The sequence below is a fragment of the Bos indicus x Bos taurus genome, chromosome 15 (assembly GCF_003369695.1).
Source record: "Bos indicus x Bos taurus breed Angus x Brahman F1 hybrid chromosome 15, Bos_hybrid_MaternalHap_v2.0, whole genome shotgun sequence".
In the NCBI taxonomy this organism is placed as follows: Eukaryota; Metazoa; Chordata; class Mammalia; order Artiodactyla; family Bovidae; genus Bos; species Bos indicus x Bos taurus.
The window spans coordinates 9,267,092-9,283,049 of record NC_040090.1 but is presented as its reverse complement, the minus strand read 5'-3'; the positions used below and the strand labels follow the sequence as shown (position 1 = coordinate 9,283,049).

At 56.6% G+C, this 15,958-nt stretch overlaps 1 protein-coding gene across 3 annotated transcripts in view; it reads left to right on the top strand.

The window, feature by feature from the left end:
- CD82 (CD82 molecule) overlaps positions 1-8,950 on the top strand; it is a 56,375-nt gene extending 47,425 nt beyond the window's left edge. For all 3 annotated transcript variants that reach the window (XM_027562598.1, XM_027562600.1, XM_027562597.1), the window contains exons 6-9: positions 4,190-4,291; positions 7,113-7,319; positions 7,633-7,716; positions 8,015-8,950. In XM_027562598.1, the coding sequence (XP_027418399.1) occupies positions 4,190-4,291; positions 7,113-7,319; positions 7,633-7,716; positions 8,015-8,092 (471 nt within the window). In that variant the 3' untranslated portion in view covers positions 8,093-8,950. The remainder of the gene's footprint in view (positions 1-4,189; positions 4,292-7,112; positions 7,320-7,632; positions 7,717-8,014) is intronic.
- Positions 8,951-15,958: the final 7,008 nt, after the last annotated feature.

Genomic DNA, 15,958 nt, shown 5'->3' with positions numbered 1-15,958 from the left:
GCCATTTGGGCTCAACTTAAAATGAACTGATTGTACCAAGAGCCTCCCTGCAATGTGCTACTTTGTGTGGTACTGAGTTCCCCATCACAGGGAGCATTTAAGCAGAGCCTGGAAAAGTACGAAAAGGATTCTTCGTTTTGGATGAAATGCTGTCTTCTGAATGTACCTCTCTCAGAGGAGTCGCACCACAAAGCGACATAGAAGTGTAGCCTGGGGTGGGGGTCGGGGGAGAGGGGTCCCAGAGGGCGGCAGGGTCGGGGCCGGGTGGGGATGCTGGATGGCTTGCTGTGACAGGATCTCAGGGCCCTGAAGATGCATGTAGCTGGTGATGGGTGTATCTCCACAGCTTGCCCGCTGTCTCATCTTGTGAAGCTGTCCTCACTGTCTGCGCCTTGGTTTTCTCTTTGGGGAAGCGGGGAGGATGGTATTGGACAAGAGCAGGACTGGCTTCCTAGGAGTGTACACTGAGCAGCCACACAGCATCCCACACTGAGAAGGTTTCTGTGCTTGGGCTGATGTCTTGAAATTCCTAATCATTTTGAAGTAAGGAGCCCTGCATCTTCACTTTACACTGGGCTGTAAATTATGCAGCCATTCCTAGGCAAGCCTCTTTATTGCATGTAACAGTAACCCAACTGAAACTGGCCTGACCTGGCTGCAGGCTCAGCTGGATCCAGGCTTCTAAAGGCTGCCACCGGCACTTTTTCATCCTCAGCCCTGCTCACCTCCGTTGGCTTCCTTCTCAGGCCAGATGTCCCCAGGGGGGCTTGGGGTGGCCACTCAGGCCCTCATTCCACCAAATTAGCAGAAAGCGAGGGCCCTCGGGTGTGACCTTGGGTCACTTGCCCATCCCTGAACCACTCACTGTGCCAGGGTGTAGAAGGTGCTAAGTGGCAGCCTGGTGTTTGCTTGCCCCTGGCAGCGAGGGGGCAGGACTCCTCGGCCACGTGGAGGGTTTGAGGGGTGCTTACTGCTAAGGAAGGGAGTTGCTGTTTCAAGGAGGGAGAGTGGACATGGGGCAGGCAGAAACCACAGAGTGGCCCCTGCAGGGATGAAGCGAGATGGTGAGCTGCTTCTCCCTGCTCCTCCCTGTCTCAGGAACAGCCTGGCTGCCAGGGTAACTTCCCCGGGCTCCCGACATTGCCTCCTGGGCAATGGGGTCCCAAGGCATCAATGCCGAGCTGAATCAGCCCCTGCCGCCATGGCCCCCCTGGCCCAGTTGTGTCCCTTGGCCCCATTCTGGGCTGGAGGATGGATGTGGTGTTTCCATGGAAACCACCCAGCCTCGGTGGAAACCACCCAGCTTCCATCGCCTTCTCATTTCTGGGGGCTGAAACAGGGAAGTCTGGGCTGTTGTGGCAACCATGCTGGGTATAAATAGAGCCCAGGTCGGTGAGGGGAGGGCTGGTGGGAGGATGTGGGGGGAGACCGCTCTCTCTGCAAGTGCCCCTGGGGACCTCCTTCTTTCCACGCCTCAGGGGTCACCTGCTCACTGGGGAGCAGAGGTGGAGCGGAGAGGGTCAGGGCAAAGAGGCTCAGATTCTGCAGGCAGACAGCCCTCGCTGTGCGACATGGGAAACCACCGAGCTGCTCTGGTTTAAAACTGCTCATTGCAGTGACCTCAAGGGCTTTCATTCCAAACAAGAGAACTGAGGGAGCTTAAAATGATACCTCAGTTCAGTTCAGTTCATTTCAGTCGCTCAGTCATGTCCGACTCTTTGCGACCCCATGAATCGCAGCATGCCAGGCCTCCCTGTCCATCACCAACTCCTGGAGTTCACTGAGACTCATGTCCATCAAGTCAGTGATGCCATCCAGCCATCTCATCCTCTGTCGTCCCCTTCTCCTCCTGCCCCCAATCCCTCCCAGCATCAGAGTCTTTTCCAATGAGTCAACTCTTCTCATGAGGTGGCCAAAGTACTGGAGTTTCAGCTTTAGTATCAGCCCTTCCAATGAACACCCAGGACTGATCTCCTTTAGGATGGACTGGTTGGATCTCCTTGCAATCCAAGGGACTCTCAAGAGTCTTCTCCAACACCACAGTTCAAAATGATACCTAGGCAGCTTTTAATTATTTGTTAAGAGAATTTTAAAGTAAGTGGTCCTTGTCATCACCGGAGAAAAGACTATATTCACATCTGTGAGTTAACCTAATGTCTAACTTTACATTTTACACTCTCCATACGGTACTGTTACAATCTATCATGTGTTGCATTACACAGCCATATGGTCTGTAGATTTTTGTAGACTTCCACAGATTTTGACCAAATTAAACATATTAAAGATTAAGTGCTAAAGAAGAAAAAAAAAAGAAAAAGAAACTGGTATGACCTATTGCAAGTGATGGCCATGGGGTTTAAATGCTGATAGAGCTCAATGGATAAAAACTTGGGTTCAGGAATCAGTCAGACATGGGTCCAAACCCCAGCTCTTCACATGTTGGCTGTGAGACCTTGGGCAAGTTAATTAACTTCTCTGGGCCTTGTTTTCTGCCTCTCCATAATACCTAGGCCATCGATCTGCCTGGAGGGTTAGTCAATGCATTAAAAGTCCTTCATCCAGTACTGTAATAACAAGCTTGATTGAAGTTGGCTGCTGCTGTTGTAACTAGTTATTGACAGGCAAGCTTTGCAAGTTGTAGATCTCTGCCAGTAAAACCAGAGAAATATTTGACTAAGAAATTTATGGTAAGAGAGGGACAGAGAGCGATCCTTGGGCGGGTGAATGGAGGGGGCCGGGCCCGCAGGGCGGTCTGCAGGATGTGGGTTCTTTGAGCCCTGTGTTCGTGGGGAGCTGGAGGAAGCCCCCGCTCATGGAGTTCTGAGCTGGCTCACTCTGAAAGCCCCCATCTAGAGGTCCCTGTCGCACCTCCCAGATTCCTCTTTCTCAGGAACTGAGGGACAGGCATGGGGCCATCCCCTTGGTGTTTCCGCTCCTCTCAGGCCCCTTGCCCCAAGGTTCTGTGGGGACAAAGGTGACCGTGAGCAGCCTGTTCCAGCTGGGGCGCCTGGGGAGGCCCCTGAGCAAGGTCTGCAGGTGGGGCTGGTTTGGGTCTCACCTCCCGCTGCACAGTGGGCTGGTTCCTGAAAAGCTGCCATAGTGAGATCCTCTGTTCAAAGCCCAGAAAGAGGCCTTCGGGGCCAGAGCCTTTTGATCCTGGCACCTCTCACCCACCTTCTTTATAAACGAGGGTTTCCTCTGCGGGGTTAGCGAAAAGCAGGTGCTTCCCTCTTCTCCCACAGGGACCCTACATCCCCAGCCAGCCTAGGCAGATGTGAACTCTGGGGGGCCCTGGAGCTGGGCAGGTGGCAGGGTTCCTCGTGCGTTCATTCTCCATGCTCGCCGCACACTTCCCCTGGCCAGGCTGGCTCAGACTCAGTCGCTGCCCCCCACACGGAGCTGATGTTGTAGTGGTGAGAGAGACCGTAAATCTTGGAAGCAGATGAGCGTGCTATGATGAGGCTACAGGGAAAAACCTGCAGTGGGCCTCCCCTCGTAGGATAAGGAGGGCCTGGCAGGGGATAGGGAAGGGCTGAGATTTTCCTGGGTGGTTCAGGAAGGCCGTTCTGAGGAGGAGCCATTTGAGGAGAGCTCTAAAGAGAGTGGGAGCATGAGCCACGTTCATATTTGGGGGAAGAAGATTTTAGGCGGAGGGGACAGCAAGTCGAAGGCCCCAGGCAGGAGTGCACCTTGCCCAAAGACCCGGTAACTGAAAAGGAAGGTGGAAGAGCAGGGAAAACGAGGTCTGGAAGCAGCAGGGCCAATTCTGTAAGGCAATTATCCTTCAGTTAAAAGAGTTAATTAAAAACAAACAAAAAGAGCTGGCCAAAAGGTGTAGGGCCTTGTGGGCAGTTGAGAAGACGGCAGCGTTTCTCCCGAGCTTGGTGAGATGCCCGCCGCTGGACAGTTTGCAGCAACGACGTGGAGATTCTCGCCCACAGGCTCACGTGCAGCTGAGTGCTGAGGAGACGGGCGGGCGGGGGGCTGACCCGACTGCACTGGGTCGCGGGTGCTGGCACCCAGGGAGGACCAGGAAAGTGGTTGGAACCGGCGACAACATGCTTCTGAGCAGTGAGCGTAGCCCTGGCGTTTCAGGGCATGGCAGAGAGGCAGCTTAAGTACGTGTGACCAGGGATGGGGCCGCGGGTTTCAAGTATGCTGACTGTGGTTTGTGCTCTCTCCTTTGCAGCTGAAGCAGGAGATGGGCAGCATCGTGACCAAGCTCATTCACAACTACACGGACGGCTCCGGGGACAATCTGCAGGAGGCCTGGGACTACGTGCAGGCTCAGGTGAGGGGCCACGCGCACGGGCCTCTGGGTGCCTGTGGGCCTGGACGTGCCCGACAGACAGAAGCTGGTGGTGTGACTGTGTGTCTGCTGGGGTCAGGAGCTCCTGAGCAGCCCCTCTTCCTGCCCGACCCCCGGTTACCCCCACAGCTCTTTGCCCAGGGGCCCCGGGCCCAGAGGCTGATCCAGGATTCACAGCACTCTCCCCACCCCTGGCTGGAGAGGTGGGGGCAGTCCTCCACCCGTTCCTCTCAAGCCAGGCTGGGCGTCCCCCCTGGAGGAAACTACGTGTCCAGGCTGAGAGGCTACACAGGCCCACGTGAAGTCCGCCTCTGGGGAGGTGGCGTGGGAACCTTCCAGGGCGAAAAGAATGTTCTATTCAAATTTTGATCCAGGTGGCGGTTATGACAACATGGGTAGAAAAGTTCATCAAGATGCATTTGTTCACTTCAGTGTGAAGTGAAGTTGCTCAGTCATGTCCAACTCTTTGCGATCCGATCCCATGGACTGTAGCCCGCCAGGCTCCTCTGTCCATGGGGATTATCCAGGCAAGAACACTGGAGTGGGTTGCCATTCCCTTCTCCAGGGGATCTTCCTGACCCAGGGATCGAACCCAGGTCTCCCGCACTGCAGGCAGACGCTTTACCATCTGAGCCACCAGGGAAGCCCAATCCACTTTAGCGTATTTCACCTCAATTAAAGTGGAAGAGAGAGACGGGTTGACTGACTGACTGGGTTCCCAGCCTGTCTTGATGTCCGTGTTCCTGCCTTGATGTCAAACCAGTCACCACACACAGCAAACACCCTCGGTGATAAGGTCCCAGACGCCCCCCTTGGGTGGTCCCGGATGTTGTGCACCCTTGGCTGGGACCTGCCCTCCCCGGCCGGAAGCCAGTAGCCTCCCCCACTGTCACAAGAGGACCTGCTGGCCCTCCCACCCACTGCCTTTGGGGAGGCCTGTGGGTGTGAGGGGCAGGGAAGGGGCAGCACAGGAAAGCCTGACATCAGGAGACCCCGGAGACCAGAGGCGGATCTCTGCCCTGGCCACGTGGGCACATCTGGTCTCTGAGCAGTGAAGGAGGGGAGGGAGACACTTCCTGGACGACATGCGTCACTGAGGTTTGGTGACATGAGGGGCCTGTGTCACCTGAGGGGCTCCAGGCACACGGGAAGACATTGTCATCCCACCTTTGGTTTGATCCACAATTGCCGAGACCCTTTGCTGAGACCAGGGTGCGGGCGGGAGGGTGGGTCCCAGGATAAACAAGTGTCGGGGGAGAAGGTGGACTGACTGGGGGAATTCCTGCAGCAGGCAGGACCTCTTGGTGACTTGATGTCTATCAGATGCTGCTGGGATGGTGGTAAGAAAACAGGCAGCGAGTCAGGTTCCCAGGGACTGAAATACAAAACCCAGCTACTTCCTGGCCAGGCCTTCTCTGACTCAGTCTCTTCATCTCTAAAATGGGACTATTGACCCACGCTCACGTGCGATGAGTTTGTAAAGCCCGAGGCACTTAGCATGTGGCCTGTGAGTGGTGATGTTTAGTTATGATGCAGGGGCACTGAGACACGGGGGTGTCCTCGCAGGGGGCTCTGGTGAGCAGGGCTCTGCCTGGTGCAGTTGAACGACCAAGAGAAGCTGCCTCTTGGGTGTGGGAGGGGCTGTGGGTGCCCCTCAGAGGTGCCAGCCTTTCTTGATGGAGAGGAGGCAGCCAGCAAGAAAGGAGCAAGGTAGACGATAAACCCTCAACTAGAAACTGACCAGAGCGGGTGAACGCCTGAGTGTGCCTGGCACGCCCCTGCTGGCCACCGGGCTGCTTGCAGGAACTCGTCTCTTCAGACCGGAAGGAGGCCGGCGGGGAAGTGACCACGTGCCGGGCATGATGGCACGCAGCTGACCCGTACTAGCCCTTCAGCCCTAGCAGAGTGGCCGTCATGACCCCAATCTTCAGATGAGGAAACGGGCTCAAAGAAGTGCAGCAAGTTGCCTGTGCATGGGGCAGGGCCAACATTTGACAGGGCCCACCCCCGACTCCTCTCTGCCTTCAGGGGCATTTTCTGGACACAGGCCTCGCCCCTGAGATCCCGGTCCCATCGGTAATTCAAGCTGCCTGTGATCTGAAGCCTCTCGGGGTCCCCTTCACTAGCTTTGTGTCAGGATCATCTTGAGCATTTTCTCCTCTAAAAAGGCAGATGTACCACATCTCGCTTTTCGCTCTGGCAACCAGGAAGCTCAGAGCCAAACCTCAGCTCCAGCATGTGCTCAGGCCTGCAGGTGGAACCGGCCTCTCCTGGGCGACTGCTGTGCCCTCCTGACCTGGGCTGGACACCTTGCTGCCTCGTCCCATTTCATCCTCGTAACAGATAAGTTAGGGAGTTAGTTTCCCCCGTTTTCCAGATGGGAAAGTTGAGGTCAGCACTTGGACCAGAGTTGAATAGCTAGTAGGTGGCAGAATGATTTGACCCCGGTAGCCTGACTCCAGCCCCCACACCCCCGTCGTATGCCATCTGCCCTCCTCATGTCCCGCATGCCCATGTCCTTTCAACTTGACCGTCCCTTTGTTGTTTTCTATTTTTGCTGCTTCTTATTTTGTTTCCCGCTGTTTTCATAGTTTATGGTGTATCCCGAGAGCCTCTTTCAACTCCTTGTGGCTCACAAAGGCCAAAGTGAAACCTGAACTCTAATCCTGGGGGTTTGGCTGAGACCGGGGTGGGGGGTGGGAGTCGAGGGGCAGACCTGGACGGGGCAGACCTGAGCTCCTGTCCAGGAAGCCCCCAGTTGAGCGGGCGGTGGGCTCGAGCACCCTGTCCCCTCCCCCGGCAGGTGAAGTGCTGCGGCTGGGTCAGCTACCTCAACTGGACAGAAAACACCGAGCTCATGAATCGCACCAGCATCACCTTCCCCTGTTCCTGCAAGAAGAGTGATGAGGATGACGCCCTCATGATGCCGCAGAAGGGCTTCTGCGAGGTCCCCTTTGGCAACAAGACCCAGAGCGGCAACAACCCCAAAGACTGGCCGGTGTACCAGGAGGTGCGTGGATGGTTGTGGGCGGGGTGGGGCCGGGCTTGGGGCACAGTGGGTTCAGACCCTCCGGCCCCCAGCCTCATCTGGGCTATTGCTCCATCGACCTTTCTTCACGGAGCTGTTCCCGCCTTCCTTTGATTCATCTGTTTGCTCATCATTTGCACCTTCATCTTTGCGTTCATCAATGGATCCATTCGAGGACCACCCAGACCCCGCTCTGCCGGACCTCCGGGCTGGGGGTGGCCCCGTCCCCGTGATCCTGCGTGTCTGGGTGACGCGGCCCATCGTGGGGTGACGTGGCTGTATTCTCTGCTCACAGGGCTGCATGGAGAAGGTGCAGGGCTGGCTGCAGGAGAATCTGGGAGTCATCCTTGGCGTGTGTGTGGGCGTCGCTGTCATCGAGGTCTGGGTCCCCTACCCTCCACCCCCACCCGGTGCTGTCCCCCACCAGATTCAACCTGCTCTGCAGATGTTCAGGGTGGAGGGAGGGGTGAGTTGAGGTCCATCGGCTTCTAGAGGACCCGTGGCAAGTCTGGCCTGACCCCTGCTCCTCGAAGGGCCCTCTGCCACCTGAGTCACAGGTTGGGCCTGAGGCTGTAGCTGAGGATTGGCTTTGTCCAGGTCAGGCCCTGCGTGCTGACCCGGACTGTGGGATGCTCCTCTGGGGTCCCGCCTCTGACTGTCGCCCTCTCCCTCACCAGCTCCTGGGGATGTTCCTGTCCATGTTCCTATGCCGGCGTGTCCATTCTGAAGACTACAGCAAGGTGCCCAAGTACTGAGGCGGCTGCTGTCCCCACCTCTCTGCCTGTCCCCCCAACCTCAGGGCTCCTAGGGGTCTCTCCTAGGCTCCCCCGCTCCAGGCCCGCCTCCCACCTCACTGCCAAGACCCCTTGTCCGTCCCGTGCTGGCTGGAAGTCGGAGGGGGGTGCTTCCTGGGGACTTGAACCCCTCTCCTTTGCTTTTCTGCCATCAGCCTTAAGCCCCAGCTATTCTGTGGCTCCTCCACACACTCCCTGTCTGCCAGGGTTGTCTTAGCAACCCAAAGAAAATGCTCCCTGCACAGGTGGGCTGGGTTTCTACCTGCCTTGGGGGCTGTATATATTGTATGGGAGAAAGTGTGTTATAAACTGGGGGGGGGTGGGGGTTGGATAAGGCACCCTGGGTTGTCACTGCCCACTGCGTGGGGCAGCTTTGTTTCCACTCTGATGCTCTGTCCTTGGTTTTTCCATCTTCCTTGAGGTTGTGGGAGAGGGTGGGCTTGACCTGACATGAGAAGCGGCACCCGTTCTTCAGCCTGACCCAGCCCCACCCAGCAGCTCAGGCCAGTCTGGGCCACGCTGTGGGGGCACGGCCTGCGTGAGCTGGGCTGAAGGGGGGTGGCCTGGGCATGAAGGTCTGGACTGGCCCTGGGCCACTTAAGGAAGCAGGGGGTGAACCCTCCCAGTGTGGCACAGAGCTGGCCCTGCATTCACCAGGACCCTGAGCGGTCCAGGGAACTGAAGATGCTTTCTCCTGTCCTCTGTCCCCCAGGGAATGGGTGGGTAAGGTTGTGCCTTGAAGGGGAGTGGGGAGGGGCCCAGGGCACAGCTCTGTAAAACACACACAACTGATTATTAAAGAGGATTTGTAACAATCCAGCCTGCCGTGGTGGAGATGCTGCTCCTGAGGGTGGGGGGGGAAGGACCAAAGGGGCGAGCTGATGTGGACAGGGTGGCCGGGCCTGTGGGAAAGAGTGGTGAGCGCCTCCCTGCTCTTCCCAGGATAGGGGCTCCTTTAGGGGCACCTCTGGCCCCCAGTTCAAGCTGGCACATGAGAAGTGTGATGCCTGGCTCTGATCCATTTGTCTGGCTCCCGGCGTGGCTGGGGTTTGATTTGTGTGTTCAAACAGGTGTCGATGGTACCCCTAGGGTACAGGTGCCCCCAGAAAATAACCCAAAGTGGGCTGACTGTGGAGGTGGGTCAGTGAAGCCACAGAATAAAGTCTGCCTCTTTCTAGAGATCTATTTTTTTTTTTTACAAAGGAAGGAAATAGTTTCATATTGAAGAAATGTGATGGAGTAAGATGTGCAGAATTCAGGAGGTTTTGAAAGATGCAAGAAGCATCTTTAAAGAAAGCTCTTACTTGTACTTACTCAAGTAAGGAAGTTGAAGCCCAGTACAGACCCCTGCCCAGCATCACGAAGCTCAGGGGGCTGGGCAGACGCTCTGCCCTGGCGGCTGCTTTAGGAATATGAGCGTGGGGAGTCCCCTGGGTGGGTCTGGAAGTGTGGTTGGTCTGGAAGGCCGGGGGAAAGGCCCATCTAGGAGGTCACTCCCTCCACTGTCTCCTCCTCTCTGCCTTCTCTGAGGCCCTGGAGGCAGAGGAGGGGGTGGGTGGGGGGACTCACCTCCCTAAAGGGGGGCGGGAAGAGCGGTGGGTAGGGTGTTTCAGCAGGAGCCACCAGGTGGCGCTGCTGCCCCATCCCAGGAGCCTGGTGAGACCCAGAATGGTTCCCAGCCCCCTGGGTCTCTCCCTGGGGTGCACCTGGCGAAAGTACTGATCCCAAGGCGCAGCAGATCTGGGCCAGGGAGAATGAACCAGCATCTTGGACAGCCCTCCAAGGTGATTCCTGAATCAAGTCGCTTTCATTTCTCAGGCCCTTACAAGATGTGGCTTAGAGATGCTCCCTCCCCAGACAGCCAGGCTGCAGGGTGGGCCGGGGCAGACAGTGCTTGTCTATCCAGGAAGGAGGGCGGAGACACATCTTAGGAGCAGTCTAACACTTGATCTGAACCTAATTAAATTCTTGCCAGAGGCTTTCTGTGGCTAAAACCCTAGGCAAACCGAGTTGGGGCCTGTGGGGGGTATCAGACACAGCCCTGGGCTGAAGAAACCTTTAACTCCAAGGTGCTGTTTACTTAATCAGGGATTCCCCTGGAGCTCTTACCCAGCTCAGAGGGCTGAGGGCTCCCAGTGAAGCCATTCCAGCTGATTTTATTTTTTTTTTTTTTAATAATCTGCCTCATTCCACAAAGGAAATACATATAATAAAATATAAAACAATAGAGAAAATAATAAATTTATGAAGAAGCTCCAATGCTTTGGCCAACTGATGCGAAGAGCCAACTCATTAGAAAAGACCCTGATGCTGGGAAAGATTGAGGGGAAGAGGAGAAGGGAGAGACAGAGGATGGCATGGTTGGATGGCATCATCAGCTCAATGGACATGAGTTTGAGCAAATCCTGGGAGACGGTGAAGGACAGGGAAGCCTGGCATGCTGCAGTCCATGGGGTTGCAGAGGCAGACGCAACTGAGTGACTAAACAACAGCCACCACAGTGAAGAAGCATAGACTTGAATGAAATGAACACAAGTTTGAGTTGCCCAGCCTGGTGATGGCAAATGCATGGTGTGCACAGAGTGTGTTCCTCATGGCTGCACTCACAGCAGACATCACTAATTGATCACGGTTCTCATTTTCTGAGCCCAGATGTACTCGGGCTGTGCTTCCAGCTGATCTCCCTCAGTGCAGCCTCTGAATCCTTCTCAGCTCAGCACAGTCGATCAGTCTGGCTGGAATGCAGAGTGAAAGCAGTTGCCAACCTTGAGCTCTAGTTGTTTAGTTGAACCCTATATAATTTTACCTCTGAGCTTCCTGGTGGTAAAGGCAATAAAGGGAAAATTTTCAGATAGCTTTAATTTCCCAAGCTTTCCTTAGCTTAGCCACTAGGAAGACTGCAATTGGCCAGAATCTAGAATTCAAGACGGCTCAGTTCAGTCAGTTCAGTCACTCAGTCGTGTCCGATTCTTCATGACCCCATGGACTGCGGCACGCCAGGCTTTCCTATCCATCGCCAACTCCTGGAGCTTACTCAAACTCATGTCCATTGAGTCGGTGATGCCATCCAACCATCTCATCCTCTGTCCTCCCCTTCTCCTCCTGTCCTCAATCTTTCCCAGCATCAGGGTCTTTTCAAATGAGTCAGTTCTTTGCATCAGGTGGCCAAAGTATTGGAGTTTCAGCTTCAACATCAGTCCTTCCAATGAATATTAAGAACCGATTTCCTTTAGGATGGACTGGTTGGATCTGCTTGCAGTCCAAGAGACTCTCAAGAGTCTTCTCCAATACCACATTTCAAAAGCATCAATTCTTCAGCTCTCAGCTTTCTTTATAGTCCAACTCTCACATCCAAACATGACTACTGGAACCTCCTGCATTGCAGGCAGATTCTTTACAACTGAGCTATCAGGAAAGTCCCCAAGACAGCTCTCAGATCCACAAACTTTGAAATCCCTTCATGGCAGGAGCAGAAAGTTTAAGTGGACCTACTGGGCCTGACCGGAAGCTGGTTATTGGCAATGGGGACAGGAGCTGTGCTATCTGTCAAGGAGGACCCAGGAAGATCTAGTGAAGGTGCTCGGACCCACCGGGTGACATTCTGCATAGCTGGCGCTTGGCCAGCCCTGACTCTGTACTAGTCCCACTGAAATGTTAACTGATTTGCTCACTACAGTCCAGTGAGGTGCATGATCATGATTACCCCCAGTTTGGAGTTTCAAAATCATACTCCATGATTACAGATAAGGACAACGAAGAACAAGAGCTTAACTAGTTCCCTCAACATTCTGCTTTGCTAAGAGGAGCGGGAGGGACTTCCCTGCTGGTCCAGTGGTTAAGATCCTGCCTTCTAATGCAGAAGATGTGGGTTCTGTCCCCAGTCAGGAAACTACGATCCCACTTGCCTGGGGCAACTGAGCCCTCCAGCTGCAACTACAGAAAGCCTGTGTGCTACCATGAAGACCCAGCACAGTCGAAATAAAAAAGTAATTTTAAACATAAAAGGAGTGGGAGCCATATCCTGTCCATTGGGTGGCACAGTCTGCAGGTGAGAGTGTGGTCCTACTGCCAAGGCAGCTGGGAGCTGACCCCACTGAGAAGGCAATGGCACCCCACTCCAATATTCTTGCCTGGGAAACCCCATGGACAGAGGAGCCTGGTGGGCTGCAGTCCACGGGGTCGCTGAGGGTCGGACACGACTGAGCGACTAAACAACCCACCATCACTCTGCCCTGCAAAGGGACCCATGAGCTACCCCTCTCCCACAGTGGGCTTACAGGGGGAGAGAGGCTAAGAAAAGAGACAAGGCTTGGTATTTGGCTGAGGGCTGCATTTCCTGGCCAGATAAGGAAAATCTGGTACTTCAGCTGGACTCAGAGCCGTATGAGGGCACGGATGGGGTCTGGTTCAGCTTAGCCGTCCTTCGGTGCCCAGACAGCAATTCCACCGCACGAGGTTGGGGGTGGGGGACACCCATCCCCTGGCCTGAGAAGGGCTCAGTCCGTGGGTCAGGCAGATCTGGGCTCAAACAGGAAGCTTAGGGGCTCAGGAGCCACGCGAGCCCTGGCAGACCTCGTCACCCATTGGTACCTCACCTTTCTCATCTGCATGTTGGGAGGATGACAGGGTTACACCAGGCTCAGCTCACATGAAGGATGTGGAACCTGTAGGCACCTGGGCCCCCAGGAACCCCAAACCAGAGTGAACAACTGTCTCCCTGGGCTTTGCCCATCTAGTGCGCCCAACTGAGCAGACGTCTGTCCTGTCTGTCTGAGACCAGAGTGGCAGAGGGTGTGGGGCCCATGTGGAGGGTGAGGGGCTGCAGGAGGCGGGGCCAGAGGAGCCCGGGGCCCTGTGAGGCGGTGGGGGGAGAGTCTAGGTGGTCATAGGGCAGAACTTCCCTGCCCTTCAGTCATGCCCGTGGGGGTGGGGGAGGGCCCAGCGGGATGCCTGGGACAAGTAGGCAGGAGGGTGTCAGACCCCGGGGATCTCTGCCTGGGGTCCGTCTCAGGTCCCTCAGGCCCCTGGAGTTGGGGCTGACACCAGTGTGGGGCCAGCAGTCAGGTGAGCACTAGGAAACCTCCAACTCCTTTCTTCCGCACGCGCCTCTCTCCTCCTCAATCCCCCTGGGCCTGGGTGGCAGAATAGGACAGCCAGGATGGTCCAGAAAGCCCAGAGCACCCTCCCCACAGAACAGCAGCGGAACAGCGTTATCTGGCTGAGAACACGATGTGAAATCCGGGTGGGCCGGGCTCTGATGCCTGGGGCCCTGGGGCTGAGGCTGGGAGTCTTGAGAAGCTGGTGTGGGGGTGCAAGGGAGCCCTGAGGTAGCTCCTGTCCCCCAGCCGCTTGCTGACCAGCGACCTCAACGGGTCCTCGGCCACCTCCCAAGGCGGGTGAAGGGGATGGGAGGCGGGGTGCTGAAGGTTCTACTGGGCCAGTCCTCACGGGCCCTGTGACACAGGGAGTGGGGGCGGGCTCAAAACCCCGTCTGCGAATACCTTAGAGAGGACAGACGATGGCAGAGAGATGCTTGCCGGGCCGCTTCCTGGGGCAGGCCCACTTCGTGAGGCACGTGCAGGCCTGGCAGCTGGAGGGTGCCAGAGCCAGGCCTGGACCGGCAGGAAGCTGACTCTGAGGATATCCCCCTGCCTCCACAGCTGTTCTCCACCCCCCGATTTCCCGGGACAACCCCAGGGTGGTGTTACAAAACCCAGTCACCGTAGCACTGAGCCTCACTCCTGCTTCCTGGAACGACCCAGTTTCTCCATCTCCTTCCCCTCCCCCTGCCCCCAGGCCCACGAAGTTCCATGAGGAAGGACCATAAACCGGCTTCTCTAATGCCCAGCTGGCCCCGAGCGCCGGTCATCTGTCTGCAGGGACCCTGGGCTCTGGCCTCCTGCCTCCCTCCCCAGGAGCTGGGCCAGCTGAGGGGCTGCCAGACCTTCTGTGGCTGCCATCTCGCCCACTGATGCCCAGGCCGGGGGGCATGCTATGCAGGGGACTGGCCACAAAGGGCCCCCACAGTGCCTGGGTGCTGAGCCCCTGGGCAGTGCCTGCTCATGGCTCCCGGGGGCCAGGTAGGAGGCCTAGGTGGGCACCAGTTTGCTCTCTGGGTTTTGGGGGAGCCAACAGTGGTTCCCAGGAAGTGTTCAGGAGGCTAAATGCTGTGTGACATGGATGCTGACCATCACTTGGGTCAGAATAGGGCTCTTCTGCGTGGATTGGCAGGCAGTGCAGGGTCTCCCGGGAGCAGGCCTGGGGGCCTGACTGCCTCCACCGGTAGAGAAATATTCCAATGTTTTAGTAACTAGCATGGCTGTATAGGTGAGAACCTCTGAATGTCAGCCCTGTGCGCGCACACACACACACACGGGCCCTGAAACCTCCTGAGTTCAGTCCATTCCTGGATGGCAGGACCTCCAGCTCTCCTCTCAGCTGCAGGTGGCTGGTGGTAGCAGGAAAGGCCAAATGCTGCCAGCCTGGAATGTTCCAGGCCTGTGTGGCAGAGCCTCCCTCCACCGACCCCAATCGTGCCTGTTCCAGGGCAGAGACTCCTCCAGTCCCTGCTCTGGGGTCTTCCAGGTGAGCAAGTTCCCCAGGCCAAGGAGCCATCAGCGAAGTGAGTCATTGTGATGCTGGCATGGCCATCACCAGCGCATCTCCTAGGCCAGGACTGCCACCACCTCCGCCCCCTGCAGAGGGACAGAGACCTAAGTTGTCACACTGCCTCCGGGTGAAGACCCGCTGCTCCCTGGGAACCTATGGGCTCATTCATTCATTCATTCATCCCATAAACATTTAATGGGCACCTGTTATGAGCCAAGCCCTGTTCTAGACCCTTGAGAATACAGCTGCAAAGACACCTCCATGGCACTTGTATTCTGGTGAATGCAGGGGACTCTTGCACACTCACCTGTACACACCTACACGCACACGCACACAACTGCCAGCTGCCGACAGCACGGTCCATGCTGAGTGTTGCTGGGGACCCCTGGGGCCCATCCAAGGCCTCTGGCATCCTGTGGAAGGAAGTAGCATAATGAACAGCCAGTGGAACAAACAGGAAAGGGGGTGGGAGGCTCATCACTCAGCCCCCGCCCCTCCAGCCACACTCTGCAGGACTCAATCCTCCCCCGACCCCTGGCACCCCCCTTCCTGGCCCAAACCAAATAAATTCAGAACACCTGCTGGTCCTGGGGGGCGGGGGGCGACAGGCCCAGTGACATCACCTCTGTTAGTCTCATCTGTGAAATGGGGACTACAGTTCCTGACTCCCAGGGTTATTGTGGGAATCAAATGACCTAAAGCACTTCCTGAGCTACTTCCTGTTAGTGGATTCCCAGGGCGGTCCTAGGCCTCAGGGGGGTCCCCATCCCCTTGGGGTGGGCCTCCCTGGATGTGAACGTGCAGGTTGGAGGACTCTGGTGCCTCCAGACCAGGAACTGCTGGTTGGTCTATGAGGCTGCGGCCGGGCAGGAAGGAATGTGTGTCCAGCCCCCTGCCCCATGAGGGAAGATGCAGAGGGGTAGGAGGGGCCGCCAGAAGGCAGGGAACCATGCACTCCCCCCATCCCCCAGAAGCCCCCTCTGAAGTCACTTCCCCAGCACCTGCCTTCTGGCCCGGGGGAATGTCAGGCCCAAAGCCAAGCTCCCCTCTCACGCCCTAACGTTACCGCAGATGCCTCCAGCAGCGCCTCTGGGAACAGGAGTGGGCTTCCTGCAGGATGCTGGGGGTGTGGGGGCACCGGCAGGAAGAGCCAGAAGTACAGGGGGGGCTGGGGGGAGGGGAGGATGGAAGGTGGGAGCCGGAGAGACCCAGCAGCCT